This window comes from Alosa pseudoharengus, unplaced genomic scaffold (genome assembly GCF_046254945.1).
Source record: "Alosa pseudoharengus isolate Yale_2024_CS ecotype anadromous, Long Island Sound unplaced genomic scaffold, YU_APseudo_1.1 YU_APseudo_1.1_scf_3, whole genome shotgun sequence".
In the NCBI taxonomy this organism is placed as follows: domain Eukaryota; kingdom Metazoa; phylum Chordata; class Actinopteri; order Clupeiformes; family Clupeidae; genus Alosa; species Alosa pseudoharengus.
Genome location: NW_027468718.1, coordinates 32,295,873 through 32,316,793, shown reverse-complemented (window position 1 = coordinate 32,316,793; position 20,921 = coordinate 32,295,873). Strand labels below are relative to the sequence as shown.

General features: G+C 44.4%; 1 protein-coding gene across 1 annotated transcript in view; it reads right to left on the bottom strand.

Annotated features, from left to right (window-relative positions):
- The window catches only part of st6gal2a (ST6 beta-galactosamide alpha-2,6-sialyltranferase 2a), a 76,413-nt gene that overhangs the window by 14,708 nt on the left and 40,784 nt on the right, over window positions 1-20,921 (bottom strand). Inside the window, exons 2-5 of the mRNA XM_076264052.1 lie at window positions 20,645-20,698; window positions 18,282-19,390; window positions 6,257-6,354; window positions 3,042-3,143 (exon numbers count right to left, since the gene is read on the bottom strand). Coding sequence (XP_076120167.1) covers window positions 3,042-3,143; window positions 6,257-6,354; window positions 18,282-19,350 — 1,269 coding nt within the window. The 5' untranslated portion in view covers window positions 19,351-19,390; window positions 20,645-20,698. The remainder of the gene's footprint in view (window positions 1-3,041; window positions 3,144-6,256; window positions 6,355-18,281; window positions 19,391-20,644; window positions 20,699-20,921) is intronic.

Sequence of the window (20,921 nt, the reverse complement as noted above, 5' to 3'; positions counted from 1 at the left end):
TTGGCCTATGGGTTTCCTACAGGAATGGCATGTTTTAACGGGCACTGCACTTGTACTCTCAACAAAGAGATGATTAAGAGCTCAGCGGCAGACCTGTATTTAATCAACTCATAAATGTGCATGTCACATACTTCTTTACAAACTACTTCACTGGCTCTCAACCCTTTGATGTTTGCCTTCAGAGAAGCACATGCTGGTGAGCCTACATGATCTCCCTGCAGGCCTCTCCGAACAACTTTGTACCCTCAGGTTCTGTATTATAACGCTTCTTTTCTATTTGAGCCATTCATGAACAGTTAACGCTACTTTCCAAAAGTCTTTGTCTATCTTCTTGGCATATGGTGAGACACCTTCAGGGCATTCAGTTTCAATTCCATTATTTTTACCCCAGCTCACACCAGAACCCTTCCCCTAATAAAGAGCTCTGGCTCTTCAGCTCAGGCTAAACTCAGACATGTTTATCCTGCCAGAGGGGGAATAACACACTTTCTGTCCTTGGTTTTGCACATGTAGAAAATTACTACAGGAATAAAACTAATGGCAAAGAGAAAACAAAGTAGAAAAATGTGTTTGTGAATAATTAAACCCTGACACTATTATTCTGTTTTATTATTCTTTCACACAAGAGGCACCATTGTGAAGCTAATAGACAATACGACCAAATAGGAATTAAGTAGACAATGTGTCCAAAGCTCTAAAATACCACAGAAGACGTGTGTGTGTGTGTGTGTGTGTGGGGGGGGGGGGGGGGGGGGGGGCGATTTAATCCATCCACCATAGCAGAGGCAGCGAGCTAAAAATAACAGCACCAACGTCACTGCCAAGACACTCCATCAACACCAGGCGGAGGTTAATGGAACAATGTCATGTGCAGAATGCAACATCGCGAACATCACAGCATTTTATCAGAGACAAAACATCAAATTGGTGAAGGGGAAAATGCAAAGGCAGAGAGGAAATCACACTAGGTGAGTGAACTAGGTGGACAGAGTTGCCACCTCTGCACTGCCTCTCATTTCATGCCCAACGCATGTAAAATCCCCTTCTACCCGTGTCTGTGTGTATCTACACTACCCACCAACTAACCAGTTTGGACACGACTACTCATTTACGGTTATTTCTTTTTCAGGTTATTTTTACACTGTGAGTAAAACTGTAAAACTATAAAATAACACATGTGAGGTTATGTAGTAAATGAAAGAGTTTTAATCAAACTAAATGTTTTATATTATAGGCTCTTCAAAGCAGCCAACGTTTGCTGTGATGACAGCATCTCACACTCCTGCCACTTTTATGCTCCTGGTAGAGCTGAAATAACCCACTTGTCCTCATGACCGACTGAAACTGAAAAATTACATATCGACAAAATTAAGATGCTACATTGATTCACCTGTTGTGTAGTAGGGTTTCTGGTTTGACAGACAGTAGCTAAACTTCAATGCTCACACTGTGCAGAGGTAGGTGTGTTTTGAACATACAGCGTGTAAGCTTAGGAACAACAGTACTCTATTTAAATTGCACAAAGAAACCATCACTAAGGGTCATCATGTTATTACAAACCTCTTTACAGACCAAATGGAGGAGAAGAGGTTAGTTTGTGTACAGGCATACTCTATTTCAGAGGTGGCAGTAACATCCCAACTCACTATTTAAGCCTATGCGACTGAGAGAAGGTTTATCATCAACAGTGGAGGCTATGCCAGTGACTAAAGGGCCCATTGAGATGGCAATTCATCTCTGAGTAATGAAATAAAAGCCTATAAGAGGGCAGATTGAAATTCAATTTGATGTTGTTTGTCAAAGGAGTGACATTATTTCTTGTTGAAATTGTATTTTTTTTATATCGTTTACTAACCCTGACCTGGCAAGCTATTAGTTGTAAGTTGAGGCCATCCTTAAGAATATGTTTGTTAGTTGACTCAGCCGTTTTTGGTTAAATATATTGATTTAATTATGTGTAAAGGGTAATAAAACATCTTGCGTATGTCTGTATTGTGCCTTTTAGAAATAAGTTACATTTTGCCAATTTTAGCATGACAGCTCACCTTCATGTAACCTAACCTCATGTCTTTACTGTGCAAGCTTACTGCCTGGTAGCTGAAGATAACAGAAGTAGGCCTGTCTGCATGCCACTGTAGGCAAGGAAGAGACGCCATCAATCTTAAATGCCATGAAGGAGTGAGTCTTTACATGCATCTGGATAGGAGCACAAATTGAGCCTCCACTGTGTCCAAAATTATCTCTTTGTTTGGTGACTTTCAGTAACAAAATATTTACCTACTGTACCTGCCGACTGCATGATATGAAAGGCTTGCTAAAAAGACTCTCAGATTGCATTCCCTTTGAAAGAAACTATGAGTGCTAGACCCGACAATTTCTTTGTTCTTAAAATAGCTCTCTCTCTCTTGGTTTAACCTTCTGGTGTAGGACGAAAAAAATAAAATGATGGGATTGGGATGGGATTGATGATGACGGATCCAATGACCCTAAATAGTCCCTCATATTCAAATAATCATAGACTCTATTCCATCTCAATGACATTCCCTTTAATACATCTCGTTGAGGGTGTATTCAATCTAGAGTCTAGAGCTTTTGGCTCACATCATAGTGAGCTGTAAGTGCATTTTATATAGTTGGTGTGAAAGGTGTTTTCCAAATTACTTGAGTTCTCCAGAGAACGGATCACCTAAACTCCAGTGAAGTTCATTTGTGTGAAAAAATTATGTGTGAGGTCAGAGCCTGTCTATTTAGAAATACTGTGGGGCTTTTCATAATAATCTCCTTTTGTGGTTTTTGTGCTGTTTTGCAGTTGCTATCTATATAACAATAAAATTCCCCATGATAGGAGTTTGCCATATTATGATAATTAATGATATAGTTGATGGTGACATGTTTATATAATGTGCCGCAAGGTGGGCAGTTCTCAAGTAGAACGGAAACAAGCATGGCATACAGCACACTGTAGGCAAGGAAGAAGATGGTAGATGGTACCAAGGAAGATGATTTGAAAATCTGTGTATGTGTTCAGTAGTTGTATATACCTTGTGTAGATTGACTGCATAGGGTGCAGGATCCCAAGCCACCAGTGTGACATTCTTGTACAGCGAACTGCTATTAAACTGATGCTTGGGGTTGGCAAGGATCTGTGGAGGAAATAAAACACACACACACCCACACACGCACACATACCGTCAAAGGAATCAGGGGACCGGTGGCATAATGAAGGCAAACTCAATATCAGTCTACACTCTTCACACATTCAAATAAATGCCTACATTGGACACTAACCTAGATATTCTCTTAGGGGAGCACAATGATATAGTCAGTTTCTAACACAGGACGCAGATATATGCTCTTCAGCTATGGAAGGAATTAGATGAGATGGTGTTACAAGGACACTTCAAATCACCCACTGCAAATAGACTTGGCATGATTTGCACCATGGCCGGTGGAAGACGATGCGCAAATGACTCCTCGACAGGTAGCAGCAGCAGGCAATATGTGGTCATGGGCTCATGATAATAAGAAATTGCACCACCGTTAGTTCCAACCTCACACTGTAATTGGCTGAGAGGCCATGTAATGAATACCAATATCTCAAGATAATGCACTGATGTGCTCCTATCCACTTCATAGTGCTTTCTGCAGCCTTGAAACTATACTGCAACCTAGCTGCTGCTACTAGCCATGAAATATTTTCATTTGCTAGAAAAAAATATACTAATTGTTAAGAGGATATACTCAATTTAAAAGCCTAAGGTAACCATAAAAAAAATGGCGGGATAACTCTGGATACTACTGTACCGACCCACAGCAAGTACACCTTTACTGTACCTGCTACATCGTCCAGAATCATGTTCCTTTAGAAACTACACTGAAGAAGCATAAGAGACTGTAATACATTGTGCACTCATTGTTGGCTATGTGAATACAACCATAACAGACTGGTGTCCAGATCTCCTTCCTTCCACTACTTCATAAGTGCTGCTGAACTGGGGTAGCCACTGAAGCACATCTTCAATTTGAGTCTACGCCTTGGACAAGTTCCAACACTGTGGAAGACATCATGTCTCACCCCTGTCCCTAAAAAGCCACACCCTAGTGAGCTTAATGACTACAGACCTGTCGCTCTTACATCACATGTGATGAAAACAATGAAGCGACTGGTCTTAGGTATGCTCAGACCCCAGGTACGCCATGCACTAGACCCGTTACAGTTTGCATACCAGGAGAAAGTGGGCATGGATGATGCCATTACTTATCTTCTACACAGGACACATTCTCACCTAGACAAGGGGAAAAGTGCTGTGAGAATCATGTTCTTTGATTTCTCAAGTGCTTTTAACACCATCCAACCTCTCAGACTGGGAGACAAGCTCTTGCAGATGGGTGTGGACGCTCACCTGGTAACCTGGATTACAGATTACCTGACCGAGCAACCACAGTTCGTCAGACTGAAGAACTGTCTCTCTGACACTGTGATCAGCAGCACTGGAGCGCCACAGGGAACTGTGCTCTCTCCAGTCCTGTTCACCCTGTACACATCTGACTTCTGCTACAACACCGAGTCATGCCACATGCAGAAGTTTTCTGACGATACTGCAATTGTGGGGTGTATCAGGAACGAGCAGGAGGAGGAGTACAGGAGCCTGGTGGAGTACTTTGTGCAATGGTGCAAACTCAATCATCTCCAACTCAACACTTCTAAGACCAAGGAGATGGTGGTGGATTTCCGCAGGTCTAAGCCCACTCTGCTACCAGTCCCCATTGATGGGGTCAATGTGGAGGTGGTAAGAACCTACAAGTTTCTGGGTCTCCACCTGGACAATAAACTGGACTGGTCAGCCAACACTGATGCACTCTACAAGAAAGGGCAGATCAGGCTGTACTTCCTGAGGAGGCTGCGGTCCTTCAATGTGTGCAGCAAGCTCCTCAGGATGTTCTACCAGTCTGTTGTTGCCAGCGTCCTCTTCTATGCAGTGGTATGCTGGGGAGGAAGCACAAAGAAGAAGGATGCGGGGCGAGTTGACAGGCTGGTAAGGAAAGCTGGCTCTGTAGTGGGAGCTGAACTGGAGTGCATCACTTCAATATCTGACGAAAAGGAGCCTGAACAAACTGATCAACATCTTGGACAATGAGTGTCACCCACTCCACAGCACTATTGTTAAGCAGAAGAGCCTGATCAGCTGGAGACTTACGCTCACTGCCTTGCACAACAGACAGACTGAGGAAGTCATTTGTCCCCAGGGCCATTGAACTGTTCAATGCTTCACTTAAGGGAAGAGGAGAGATAGACTTCTCTGCATAGTCTGTCTGCCTCTTCACCCCCTCCATGTTTGGATACTCTGTCCACTAGCCACTTTTTACCACTGTCTTTCTGCCTCACTGTTTGGGTGCTATATTAGCACATTAGCACATATGCATAACCCCTCCCTCCATGCCACAGCCGAACTGTGGCCACACTTATACCTTTTCTTAAAATAGTTATATATATAGATATATAGATATATAGACTTTATTCTTGCACTGTTGCACTGTTGGACTTACTCATTTGCACTATCACCATGACCACTATCACCATTGCACTATCACCATGACACTCACTCACACAGAGCACCTTACCTTACTATGCACAGAGAATCACAGGCTCAGTCCCTGCCTCAGTCATTGCAAGCGCCTCTTGATTGATTAATCACCATTATGTGGATACTGTTTTTAGAATTGATTTAGATTAAGTGTTAGTATAATTTGTATTTTAGTATATTCTTTATCTTCTACTGTCCTTATTGCTTAGTTGTGTTTTTATATTATATGCTTTTAATTACTTTTTCTGCTGTGAATGTGTGTGTGTTGTCTGTATGCTACTGAGACCTTCTATCTATCTATCTATCTATCTATCTATCTAAAAGCTGTCACTATCCTTCTTGTATATTGAAAGTAATCTGTGAAACCCCCTACCTAAAATAGTTTTTTTCAAATAGTAGACTCAATGTAACAGTTTGATCTATATCACATACTACATCTTCAAGAACTCCTAAAGGCCGTTTCTGGTTGCCAGTAATTAATTACCTTAATTTTTTTAGACTGATTTGGTTCAAGACCAAATCAACTTAAAACAACTACTTGAAGGGATAGAGTGCCTCCATATAGTACATATAGTCATTATGGCACATTGTGCTTTTGCATGGCTGAGGGGCTACACAAAGACACACACACACAAACACACACACACACACACACACACACATACACGTACCTGTGAATTGATGATACGTATAGTGGTTTTGTTCCCCACGTCCCGCTCGTAGCCTTCTGTGGGGGCAGCATTAAACCGCAGAACGGCATCATGGGAATCTGCAGTGGAGAGCAACAGATGGCAAGACTTCAGAAGTGGTGTAGATCACGTCTCTGTCTAAACACCTGTTTTGTCATCAATGGACAGAAGGTACAAAGATTCAAATTCACCCAAACTTTGATGAAAATTCCACAAACAGATCCCTAAAGGACGATTGATTGTTTTCCATTACAGCTTTTGTCAAAAAGAGTTCCTGAAGTTTTAGACCAAAACACCTTCAAGGTCGACTGAGGCACAGTCAGTTGCCATCTCTTATTCTAAATTCCCGCCTACTACATACTCAATCTCATCTCTACTGCCTTATTGAGAGTTCTATTTACCCAGAAAGGTACACCAAAGAATAATATTTTAAAGCATCGTTGGCCAAGGACATTGCACACCAGGAGAGGCATTACTAGGTGTAAGGCATCATCCTAGCCTTTGAATTAGCAAGCCCATATCGCAGGAGGCAGTTTTCGCTGTAGGGCTGAAACAAACCACAACAACAAAGCATAAACAGCTCGTGTCAACCAGGAGCTTGAGCCATTAGTTGCGCATTCGGAGGATCTGCCAGCATGCTCCTCCACATTCTCAAGATATGGTGGGCAGGGGGAGGGGAGGGGGGAGGTGTGGCTACTCCTTCCATGAGTCAGAGATTGCAGCTCTGAGAGGGGAGGACACTACTGATGGGATGGGAGCAGTGGGTAGTGGAAGAGTAGGGTTGGGCGAGGGGTGCGGTGCAGTGGCACTACAAACCCCCCAAAAGTGGGACCAGGATCTGGTCAGTAGATAAGACTGGAGAGGCAGAGCCGAGACCACCCAGCCAACCGTGGCCCTGACCTAGACACACGGAGGAGCCCCAGCACACTATCGTTTCAATATGCGCGCCGTGTCGTGCCGTAGCCCAGCTGTGGCCAAGACTCTCTGGTGTGGAACAGCGTTGAGAGGCTAAGCAGAAGAGAGAGAGAGAGAGAGGGAAAAAAGAGAGGCCAAGCAGGAGAGAGAGAGAGAGAGAGAGGAAAAAAAGAGGCTAAGCAGGAGAGAGAGAGGAAAAAAAGAGGCCAAGCAGGAGAGAGAGAGAGAGAGAGAGAGAGAGAGAGAGAGAGAGAGAGAGAGAGATGGGATGATGGCTGGCCGAGGTCCATAGATCCACACACACACACGTCGGATCCTTTGAATGGCACCCAAAACCCAGCAATCATCATCTTTTTTCGCTTCTGCACGGAACCTCAAGCTTGGCACACGGGGGAGCCGCCAGCGATCAGACGCGCCAGATGGATCGCAGCGGCCGCCCAATCGGGATACGGTGCTTGTGCCACACCGCCTTCCCCACACAGACAGTCCTGGGAGATGGGTAACAGTGTCTCCATATGCACTGCTGCATGAAACTCAGATTTCATGGGGGTGGGGGCGCTCCACACTTATTGGAAGTCCATGAATACATGCTCGCATACACCGCTAGGAATTACCAATAGGAAACATGAGTGCTAAATGCAGGGTAGTGCTATGAAAGATTTATGTCAAATTAATTAAATTATATGACTACCATGATTTATTAACAATGTAACGAAGCGAGAAAAAGCACAGAGAAAAGCGTAGTGGTCTGCTCAAAATGACATCAGAAAAAATGTTTTTTGTAATGATTTCAAGCAATGGCAACCAATGACTGTTTCCTATGGTGCACGCATGCACAGTGTAAAGAGGATAAAACGCACGCACATCCAAGTCTGATCCTGGGTGCTGGACAAAAAATGACGATGAGAAAGAGAGGAAAAAGTCCGCAACACCAATATGCTCCCAATAGTTATGTTTTTATTACCGTGACGTTTCGGGCCAGCTCAAGCCCTTCATCAGATGTGAGTCAAAATTCAAAGGACACCCATATATATACAATTAAGTGATGACATGATCAAACAGTGGTGTTACACAGGCAAGTAATTAGTAAATCACAGCAAGTGGCAACACATGTTCAGTAGTGCAATGCATAGGCAGGGCTCCAGAGTGCGACCAATTTGGTCGCATATGCGACCTAATTTTTCAAAAGTGTGACAAAAAAAAATCGGAGGTCGCACCGGTGCGCCTTATTCGAGAGAGGAAAAAGTGTCCGCATTGAAACTCTACCTTTGGTTCAATAACAGACACATATTTGGCCAATATCGTGGTTTAAACAAATCACAGATAGTGAAGGGCGGGACCTCCCCTCTGATTGGCCGTGACACAGTGCCTGTGAGTAAATTTGAAAATGCGTGTGCTGCAGAGAGAGAGAGAGAGAGAGAGAGAGAGCGCGCGCGAGGGAGGTCAGAGACCCGTCATATAAACAGAGTGGATGTAGTTGCATTACAGTGTGGTCACATAGGCCGAGATAAATGTCCCCTCTCCCCACTGCCTTTCAGCGGCTGGCAGCAGCAAACCGATCAGACGAGCCCGAGATGATGATCAAGTTTATCGTTGCCTACGATAGGCCTAGTGAAACTTCCCTTCACCAAGTTCAGTCCGAAATAATTATTCACCAGAAAAATAGTTTGAACGTAGGCTAAACCCGACGTACAGGAATGCCACTTGCGCCAAATTTATAGGAGTCATTGCAGATGAAAAGACGTCTTAAAATTGCGAACAATGCATACAACTACAGAGATACAGATATCGCCGAAAAGGAGTGCGTCATTGACCGCAGTTACATGCAGGGAGTAACCCGGTTTTCAACAGCAATATTCGTTTTGCGCGCGAGTTGTGTAAACTCATTCTGATGGCATCAATCAATTTAATCCGGTATTTGGCGCAAACCGAATATCGCTGCTACATTTAAAGCCCGAATATTCCCTGCATGTATACAGTGGTCATTGTGTACGGTGAATTGAATGGACACATTTAGATCGAGCATGGCAAGTCATTGCAGTAGCCTATAATAATAGGCCTACCATTTCGTTACTGCATTAACCATGTTATTATTGAAAATTTAAAAATACTAAAATTAAAAAGTAAATTGCATTGTGGGGCTGTCAAATTATTATTGCAATCATCATTGCAAAATCACATAAAAATCCCCCAGGCTACTTGGAACATCTCTTTAAATTGTGCTCAAATACATTTCTATGGAAGATGCTAGCATGGCGAGCTGGTTTAGCCAAGGCCTAAAGATCATGAAGGATAGTATGTAAAACATTGAGCCATGAGATGTGCAGTTTGAAGCCCTTAAAAGACGTGCACTGTTAATTTACTCACTGTTATTTTTATTTAATACATCTTGAGATGTTTTAAGTTTAAATTTCAGCTCAGTGAAGCACTTAAAGCACCAACACTTCATTAAGTTACTTTTCTTGTAGAATTGTAAATCATAAGTCATAGGACAACCTATATAGGACAGTAATTAAGGGGAAAAAAGTGAACCTGCTGCGGTGTTAAATGCGATGTGGTTGAAAATTTGGGTGCACTTAACTTTTGTGCTGGTGCACCTAAGAAAAAAAAAGATAGGCGCACCAGTGCAACCAGTGCAAAAAGTTAGTCTGGAGCCCTGATAGGTTGGTGTTGTGAAGCCTTGCGCACGCACATTTCTGCCGAATAGGATGCCCGATGAGTGCCCAAAAAGCATTGCAATATGGCCGCCGAGTGGAGGGACTTGCCTAAAAGGACTTTGGTAACAGTGTCTCCATATGCACTGCTGCATGAAACTCAGATTTCATGGGGGTAAGGGGTGGGGGCGCTCCGCACTTGGAAGTCCAATTGGAAGTCCATGAATACATGCTCGCATACACCGAGGCAAGTAATTAGTAAATCACAGCAAGTGCCAACACATGTTCAGTAGTGCAATGCATTAGTGATGCACGATATATCGGCCGCCGATATAATATCGGCCGATATGGTCATTTTTTTACACATCGGTATCGGTCCGATGTCAAAATAGGGCCGATGTGAACAGGCCGATAATCATTCCTGTGTATTTGACGTGTGTGTAGCGATCCAAGCGTGTTATCTGTCTACACTGAATCCGTTAAATATGCCCTTCTATTGCATCATATTTCTTATTTAAAATAGCAGGTCAACAAGACTGACAGAAAGAAGACACTGGGCATCTGACAAAAGTTCTTTCAAAACCTTGCGTTGTATCGCGTTGCTTGCATTTAAGTTGATGGCTGGCTTGCATGTCATGTCACGCCTAGCACTATGTTTCCCAAAAGTGCCTGTACCAAGGAGAACAAGTATTACCTTTAAACTTAAACACACATGGGGAAACTGAACAGTCCAATCAGTAGACTATGATAAGCTAGCCAACTATGCTACTATGCTACTTTGTTTACAATATTTCCAGGCTTCAACCACACAGCTGAATTAAAGAGGGAGAGTTGTAATATAAATAGTAGGCCTATAGTGTGCCATACCTATAGGCTAATCTGCATAAAGTGCTGTCATAAATATCAGACATTCAGTCTTTGGTGTGGATTCTCTTTTTATGTGGATTCTCTTTTTATATCAGGATATAAAATAATACAGATATATTCTATTATATTGTAATCCTCTGGTGTTCTAAGGTAGGCTATTGAAACGTTATTTAAAAAAATGCATTTTGGAAAATAGCTCTTTATTTGATTATCATAAGAATGAGTTTTCTATACAGATATATCGACATCGGTAAATATCGGTATCGGCCATAACAGCAAAATTAATATCGGTTATCGGCCACAATTTTCACATCGGTGCATCACTACAATGCATACATAAATCCAGAGAAAAATATTTATACATACACAAGCCAATAAGTGAAATGTATATGTCCCAAAATTACACCTATATATATTTATCCAGAAGAACATATATACAATATATAAATATCTGAGAGAAAGTGGAATAGAACATTATGTCCAATATGTGGTTTAATGTTCTGCATTATGTCCAATATGTGGGTTAATGTTCTGCATTTCTCATTAGTGGGTCACTTTGATACTAAAAGTATGATTCTATGTAATGACTGTATGATATCTGTACTGTCCCTGTGTATATCTGTGTGTGACTGTAGTTAGAGATAAGCGGGAATATTATGACTTTGCAGTGTTCCACTGTTCTGCATGGCTGCGTCAGTAGCTATCTGCTCCGGATTGCCAGGTTGCCACTAATCAGAGTCTGATTCAGTGTAGTCCACGTGAGATGGGATGACCAACGCCATCTCCTGTCAGCCTGGAAGGATACTTAAACCCGAACTATTTCCTAGTCTAGTTAGAGCAGCTGATGGATCTTAAGGTTAAGTCATGCTGTCTCTCCCTTGATGCGCATCATTGTAAATAAACTTTGTTCCTGATTTTTCATACTATTGGTCTGACTGGGTCTCTATAAAATCTATGGTATCAAAATTACCATCACATCCAACAACTACAAAACATGTATAATGACCTCATTCTCTGTCCACAGGATATACAACGGCTAGATGTAAAAAAAACGACGGTGCAAAATGTGCAGATTGGCGTCTATTGTCAGGATGTGCAAATTAGCATGTCAGCATTAATCTCATGTTCACTTATAGTAACTATCCGTAGAATAAGCAAGTATACACAAATCACATATCACAAATCACCAAGCAGTAAGTATACATAGGCTACATGTAAAAAAAAAAACAGTCTGTGCAAAATTGTGCAAATTGGCGTCTATTATCACATTGTGCAAGTTAGCGTCTATTGTCAGGACTCATCTCAATGGTTCTCTGTTGAACCATTAGTGGAGTTCCAAACCTCCATGTGGAATCCTCTGGGTCTCACCCCCTTGCATCAGTCTAAGGGCCTGAAGAGCTATAATAAATTATGTGAAAACAATACACACTTCACCAGGGAATGTTAACCCATATGCTTGTGAAATGGCATAACTAAACTCAAATGGGGCGAATGGCTGCTGATCGGAATAGAAACACTGCCCTCTAGTGACAGAGTTGGGCTAAAACACAGAGTTGCATAAAGAGAGTGTGTGTGCGTGTGTGTGTGTGTGACACCACATTTTTTACACCATTCACTTAGCCTATACATACAAACACACACACACACACACACACACACACGCTGACTTATTGGCTGTGCTGGATCGATCAGAACATATCCCACAGGTCATGTGATGTAGTTGGGGTGACATATACTTCTGAAGAAGACCGATACATCACTGGGCTCTCAACCCTGTTTATTGGCACTCATTAAATGTCTGTCTCTCCCTAGCTCAAGAACATTTGTCTTTGACATTGTAAGTCTCCAATGCTGTGCTTCCAAGACCTTCATCCATCCACCCTCAAAATGAACAAACTCATTCCTCACTGCTGAAGTCAATACTTGAGCGATTACTTGACCATTTCTCCTCCCTAAAAAAAATAAGTGAGGCCTCTTTCATAGTTTCTTATATAGTTATGACTGCCATGTCACAGGTTCTTAAAGGAAAACTCTGGCAACAGAGCTCAGGCAGCTACTGTGCTACACTACATGGTCGCTTTTCTTTTTTTCCGACGTACTGACAGTACTCTGTGACTGTGTGAAAAATGGCCAGAGTTCTCCTTTAAGGTCTGGTTTTGGTAAAGGTTTGGCCACAGCTATTTGTAGAGAATTAATTAATCTGAATTCAGTAGGTCAGCTGTTCGATGTGGGTATAATGACTCCTTTTGTGGCTAGCTGATAAACATGTGCCAGGGCTGCCAACTCTTCAGATCAGCTTGGAGTGAGACTTATTAATGGAGAATGAGTGTGGGCTGAAAACCTTTCCAACACCCAGTCAGTCTGTACTGATATTTATGTAAGTAAATGAATAATGACAACCAATTCATCGAATAGAGGATAACATAACGTGGTGGTGCATTCGGCAATTAGTTTAGGTTATTGGTTTATAAATAAACACTATTGCTGGTTTTAAGTCAGAGGCAGATTGACCTCCACCACCGTAGTGTACCTGCCAGCATGTATTAAATCCATCATGCGTCTGTGTTAAGGCACGCATCTAGTGTCAGGTGACAAGTTAGTGTGCGAAAACTGGGTGGCGTGAGGGTGTGACATGTATGAATTGTGTAAGTCGGCAGCCCTGCATGTGTTCAAGTGCATTCATGTGTAGCCCCAGAATACCTTAAACATGGCAGCCAGATTTGCTGACATCTTGCGCGCCGCAGACAATTTTAAATGGGCCGGATCTGGGCCACTAGTTGACCCTTTTTTTCAACTCATCTAAAAAGAGGTGTGTGTGCAATAAGGTCAGGCGGGTTATCAAGACAGGTCATGGCTTATGCTGGAATGTGATGTGGTTTGTGTGGCGCTGAATGACGTCTGAATGCTTCAGCGAGATCTCTTGTGCTAGATAGTTTCAACACGTTCCTTCCTCTCTCCAGCATGCTCCAGTAAAGCTGCAATTTCAATTTGTCGCCACAAGGGGGAGGCAAAAGACTGTGTTCAGAATTTTGAACAGAATTCCACAGGCTCAAACACGACCTTCATAAATAATATAAACAGAAGTGTGAGAGCATGCTCGTGAAGCATGCTGTCAGGCTGTTTAAGTAGGAAGAGGCCGTTTGAGAACCAATTCATCTTAAGGGTGCACTATGTAAGACTTTCACCTTAATATAACCATTACGAAGCCAATTTGACATTAAACGAACTTGTAATAGGCGAATCGTTCACCTAGCATAGCTATACAACATAGACGTAGTGAGTCGCTACTGAGAAAACCAGCCATGCAACTTTAAAAACCGGCAACCCGACAAATCTTTTGAGAATCGTGAAACATTACCTTGTCGGTAGATATAGCTCTTTGGATATAGTTTTTGCCTGTTGTTAATCCTTCACCTCCACAACAAAAGCATTTTCATTGTGTACAGGGGGAACAAGCCACAAGAAGTTTGCTATTTACAACAGCAGAATAAGCTCTATAGTCTGTAGGAGCTCTACAGTCGCCAAAAATACCAAAACCTGCATTGTGTACTTTTAAGTTCATCGCATAAAAAAAGCAATGTGCATGTTATAATGCACATTATTTTGTTAACTTCTAATCAAGCTCATAGAAAGCATTTCAGTAATTCACAGGGAACAGGAGAAATAAAAAAGAGGAAAAGGGCTTACTGTAAAGAATTATAAAACACAATAGATTATACAACATTAAAATGCCTTAATAGGAGTGTCAATGTTATAATGCCTTAATGGGAATATCAATGTTATTACAGCTGCTAATTTGATTTAGTATGTAATGCTTAATCCATTATGAGGTTTGTCTTATTTCAGTCACCAGGGAAGAGCTGTTGATGAATTATTTCAAGAGAGGGAGAGGGAGAGGGAGAGAGAGAGAGATCTCACTCACATTTGCTTGAATGCTACTCCTAATCATTCTCATTTATCCTCACATTACAGGACAGAGACTATAGGTTGCTTTCTTAACTGTTCTTGACTTGCTTACATTCATACTGTAGTACGGAGAAGAGCTATACATCACAACACAAACAATACATCACAACACAAACAATACATCACAACACAAACAATACAACAACATTTCAGTGCATTGCATATTTACACCACTCAGACAAAGGCCTTAAACTTCATTCTAATTTAGTGTGTGGTATCTGGTATGTAAAAGCCATTACTGAAAATGAGAGTCTGGCAGTGTTTGTGTGTACCCCTACACACAAACATATGAGGGTTGCCACACTGACCACACTCACAGCCCATCTCTCCCATGTGTACCACTGGCGTCTGATCACCAGAGGGTGTAAACAGAAGCTGGGTCACAGTACCGTGCTGCCCTGGGACTAATGGATGTGGTGAATGCAGACTCACTGGGGTATAAACTTCATTAGCAACATGGCATAAACAGCTCCTCCTACTCTCAAACATACTTGCTCGCTCGCTTGCACGCTCACTCAGTCACTCGCTAGCTCACTCACTCACTCGCTCGCTCTCTTTGTTTTTTTTTGTCAGCTCCATCTCTTTTTACAGTTGCCGTGCTTGCGTGTGTACCTCCCACACAGCAGGCACACAAAGAGAGTCTTTTTTTTAATAATCAAAGGACATTTTCATAGGCAAATGGACTGGCCAAAACGCTCCACAACAAACGAGGGAGATTGATTACTGATATGACACGCCGATTCCCCTGGATCAATGGTGTGGAGGTGATGAGCTTAGCGGGCCTTTCAGCGGCACGAAACAAATAAAGCGCTGATTAAAAAACACCACTTCAGCCACGGCGAGCGGGCAATCAATGCTGCATCTCAGCAACACTCAGCAAGAGCCAACCACTCGAAACCGTTGCATCACGAGGGCTACCCCTCCCCCCCCCCCCCCCCCCCAACAACCCAACCCACCATCACCATCCATCGGCATTTTGGCAAAAACAACGGGAGTGCAGAAAATAAACTGATGAGCAGCACATTGCACTCTGTATCAGCTGACATGGGGTATTTGCCCCCCTGGCCCGGAACAAACTGCCAAGCCTCGCCAAATGTTTGATAGCCCTCGGTAATGACAATCCACCTTGTCTGGGTATCATTTGTATTGTGTTTTTATTTTTGTCAGGCAGATGCTTTAAAAAAAATGGGGCCATGTAGCTCACAACTCCCTAAAGCACGCAACCCGACCTATTCAGCGACACCGGGCAACGAGTTGTCCCCATGGCAACAACAAAATAGCGGTGGCATTGTTGGAGTAGCTCGGCGGCGCCGGCTGCCAGATTGCCCAGAGAGATTCTGTGTTCTTGCCCGCGCGAGCTCATGAAGCGGAACGGAGACAGACGACTTCCAATGCCGTCGCAACGCACACACAACAACCGCCAGGGCTGGAGCACAATGCTGCCTTGTCACACTCATGACAACAATACTTTGTCACACACGCTTTGTGGCGTTCCGACAACCGTGCAATTTGCACAGCATTTGCACAGTAAATACGCTTGTGTGTGTACATCATGAAAACACACATCTACCTTTGTTGCTATTGTGAAATGAAGCAACACTTTGAATATCCACATGTGCCATCCTTCTCCATTCCCGGATCCCTTTTCAAAAACATCAGGGCTGGTGGTGAATGTAGAAGGCAATCATGGAAAAATTCCTCATTTCTCTTTTGTTGACATGCATTTAGAGCAAGATCATCTCTGATTAGGCTGACATTTACCAAGCCCTCTTTCACAGAAGGAGCCAAGATGACAAACAGCCAGCCTCATTCAATTCAGTAAGGAAGACACGCCACTCAGGGCCAGATGTACTAACGCTTTTGTGCCCACTTCAGGCGTATTTTGTTTCGCAACGTGCGTGTAAAATCATTGCGAGGTATGTAACAGGCCGCAATGATGTAAAAGCGCAAACTGCCTGTCGCGGGAGCTGAACATGGCTAATTGCGTATTTCGTGTCATGCATATGCATTCATGGGAGGATCCAGGGGAAAGTGGGAGTTTAGCGTAAAAAGATGGGAGGGGAAGCGTAAAGAGCGCCTGATTATGTATTCCGCCGTATGTTCAAAGACTGCTCCTGAAAGCGCACGTCTATTCTGCGCCTAAATACTTCCGCCTTGTAAAAGCAGGTGTTAATCCAAATTGCAGTTCAATGCGTCCATAAGAGAACCTTTCAAATACAACAGAATTGCTATTTACAGCACCAGTTTTGTAAGTCTTTGTACTGTCAAAAGCAACATTAACTTTCGTTGGCCTTTCTATTGTCTTACTTTCACGTCATTCACTTAAACTTTCCTACTTGCTAGATTTGACCAATCTTTCATAGCCTACATGCACAAGTAGTTTGAGTAGAACTACTGATCTTCATTATTTCCCTGCTTGTTGACATCTTATCATGTATGGTATTATTTCATGATCGCTAAACGTTTCATTCTTTTTAAAGGGGTGGTTCAGGATTTTGGACATAGGACCTCATTTCCAAGTAAGCAAGTGTGATATTTATCAGTGGAGACCGTTTTCAACACGTTTCATCCAGTCCTTCTAATTGCAGAGTTCGCAGATGCTAGGCTAGCGCAAGTCAACGGTATGTGCTAGCCTGCCACTAAAAACAGTCTTACCCACTCCAAAGTACACCCGAGGCAAATAAATTATAACGCCAGACTATCGATGTAAATGTCTGTTTTGATAGTGTTATTTCTAACGTTATTCTATCCTTGCATTTCAACGATCGCATTACATTTTGAGGGACTAGTTTCTTAGCAGCGGCCGAATTATACTTGCTCCGGTTAGTAGTACTGTGCCGAAAAGTAAACAGTAAAGCGCACTCCAATGGGGATACCTAGTAGTAGCCTTGGTAATATCAGTCCGCCGCTGAGATGCAAAATGACTACTACCAACTTCAGGGACCAAAGTATAACTATTGCAACGCGATGCGAGGGTAGTTGTATTTCTCACACTATTCTATCAACACAGACATTTACATCGATTGTCTGGAATTTGCCTCGGGTGTACTTTGGAGTGGGTAAGACTGTCTTTAGTGGCAGGCTAGCACATACCGTTGACTTGCGCTAGCCTAGCACCTGCGAACTCTGCAATTAGAAGGACTGGATGAAACGTGTTGAAAACGGTCTCCACTGATAAATATCACACTTGCTTACTTGGAAATGAGGTCTTATGTCCAAAATCCTGAACCACCCCTTTAATGTTTTCATCAGTTAACTTCATTCAACTGCGCTTGTATGTAGGCGCTGGCATTCAGTTGTGGACGTTCGTAAATTGCGTTTATGGGCGGAGAAAGGCAGAGAAAGGCGCAGTTTACACTAAGGATTGAACGATTGATAAATACGACGGAAACTTGGGTCTGACAGCTTTCGCAATCTGCAGTTTGTCCATGACGCTGATAACGCTACGTTCGCAAATGTACATACATCTGGCCCTCTGTGTCAGGTCAGGTCATACACTTACAGATGCAGACAGACAAACGCATGTTAGTATGCACGCTAACACACACACACACACACACACACACACACACAGCACACTGTGTGGGGTGCGTGGGGTGACTCACCGATCTCCTTGCCCAGGCCCGAGTGGAGGATGGCCCCGGCGGACGTGACCACAGCGCAGGAGCCGAAGCCCGAGCCGTAGAGGCGTTCGAGTGGCCGCTTGGGCACCAGCGAGCGCCAGCCCGAGAAGGGCGCCTCGGAGCCGTCCAGTGTCCGCACTCGCACGTGGCGCTTCAGCTGGCACATGAGCTGCTGGGCGTTGCGGCGTTCCTGCCGCGTGCCACCGTAGGCCACGCGGTGCTTGTTGGCGCTCAGGTAGTCCTTCATGGCCTTCTGCAGGCGCGGGCTCAGCATGCCGGCCGACACGCGGCCCTGCCACAGCCGCTGGACCACCGACTTGGACTTGGAGAAGTAGTACTCCTCCAGGTCGTCCGAGGCCTCCCAGCGGGCGGCGGCGGGGACGCGGGCTGGGGCAGCCGTGGTCGTCCTCCTCGTCCTCCTCCTGCCGCCCACCACTTCTCCTTCCTCCTCCTCTTCCTCCACCTCCTCTCCGCCGGCCTCCTCTTCCTCCTGCTGCTGCTGCTGCTGCTGCCTCCACTCCTCCTCCTCCTCGTCCTCCTCCGGGAGGCGGTTCTCGCGGCTGCGCGGTGCCGAGCGGGAGCCCACGTCCTGCGTGCCGAACGCCGACCACGCCGCCAGGCTCTGGGGGTCCGGCGAGTAGTACGCCGTCTCCCGGCTCAGCTGCTCGCGGCTGGGGGGCTGCTGCCCCGGCTCCAGGCTGGCGCCGGGCCTCTGCTCCCTGGACGCAGCTGCGGCGGTGGTGGTTGCGGAGATGGAGGCCAGGGGGACCCTTGCGGCCGATGCGGTGGCCCGCGGATGGAGATCGAGCCGCGGGGAGCCCATGATGGCGTGGTGCTGGTGGCCGCCATCACCGCCGGCGCCACGCCCGCGGATGCTGCCACTGACCGAGGCAAGGCGCCGGCTCTCGGCGTGGCCCAGCAGGGTGGAGGCAGCACGCGGCTCCTCCACCCGCGAGTCCATGAAGTAGGAGAAGAGGGCCAGGAACAGCAGCACCCAGGCCAGCATGAGGCCTAGCGCCAGGCGCCGCCACTGCTTCAGGCTCGACTTCATGGCCACGGGATGGGCCACCGGTCCGGCTCAGCACGCACGCCTAGGGGGCAGAGCAGAAGGTCAGCAATGAGTCAGGTTAAGAACAAAGCATATGATGGTGACCTTCATGTAGTAGAGAGGATGCACAGGACTTACGCTAAACTGAGTTCAACTGTACATTTAGTGCACTTTGTACATTTACAATGCACACACGCAAAGTACTAAATTGTACAGCACTCATACTGTGTAATCTGTTTTCATACTTTCCCATCTGTGCTTCCCTGTGTATGTAAAGCTGAGTTTTTGAGCGGCATCACGTCTGTAACAGCCCACTCGAGAGACGTCTGCCATCGCAGCGGTATTGCTTTCTCTCAACAAGCACAAGATTCGGCAGCGAAAGTCGCACGCTCTCCGTCAGCCTGGCAGATTAAGGATCTCACCGCGACTTGCCTCGAGTGTAAGGCATGCCTGCCGATTTCCATTCTCTGATCTCTTTATGTGCCCCCCCCACACACACACACACACACACACAGACACATCCCAGAAAGGCCCTGCAGGAGAAGCTTCTAATTTGGGACTGAGCAAGAAGCTGTGTGTGCACAGGGACAGCACAAAGAGTACATTATACAGGGCAGGGGATGGAAGAAAAGGAGAAAGGTGAGTGTTTTGGTGAGGGCGAGAGTTCAACCTGAACTGTAGAACTATAATGACTACCCTCCATCAACAACAGACTTCACATACAACATTACGTAACCCGCACCATGTTGGCTTCTGGTTTGTTGGATAGCAATGTCACACTTTCTGAACAGTTTAGGATACAATATAAAGTTATATTGGCAATATAACATATTGTCATATCATAATATGGCAATATCTAACCTGGGTGAACCCAGCTGAACCTGTTTGAATTTGAATTTGCTCTGAAGGTCCATCTGGAAAGGAGCCCACTGACACCCATTTCTGAACTTGCCGTTATACTGTACTGCTTCCACAGGCAGAACTAACAGTGGAATTAAACTCAAATGTGAGCCTTAAATCCTTAAGAAAATTGTTTCAGAAGTGCAGTTAATATATCTTTCTAGTAAACAAAGGTTTTAAATACAGTTGTTTACTCAATTCCAAAGAAAATACATGTTCCTAGGCTTTTGGTGATTCGGAAACGGACGTCAGTGGGCTCTTTTCCAATTTGCCAAGAGGTTTGTCTGGATTCACCCACGCTACTGAATATCATATTGTGGCTTGTTCATGTCAAAAAGGAAGGAGAGGTGACAAGTGGAGAAGAGCAGAGGATTGACAAGGGATGAAGGGCACTTACCTCAACTGCTTCCACTATTTATCATCCATGTATACTGAACAACACAATGAGGCCCTGTGAAACAAAAGAAGAGCTCATTAGTTCATGACTGGGAGCCAAATGATTACTGCACACAAACACATTCAACAGAGCCATTGTTACTGTAGAACTCACCTCTACTGTTTCAATGTGTTCTATGTGTAACTCAATGTGTTAGTCTGCACATTTATGTTTTTGTAATGCCCTATTTTTTAATTGCACAGTTGTCATCTGTGCTGGTGAGCAGAAGCCTCCCCCT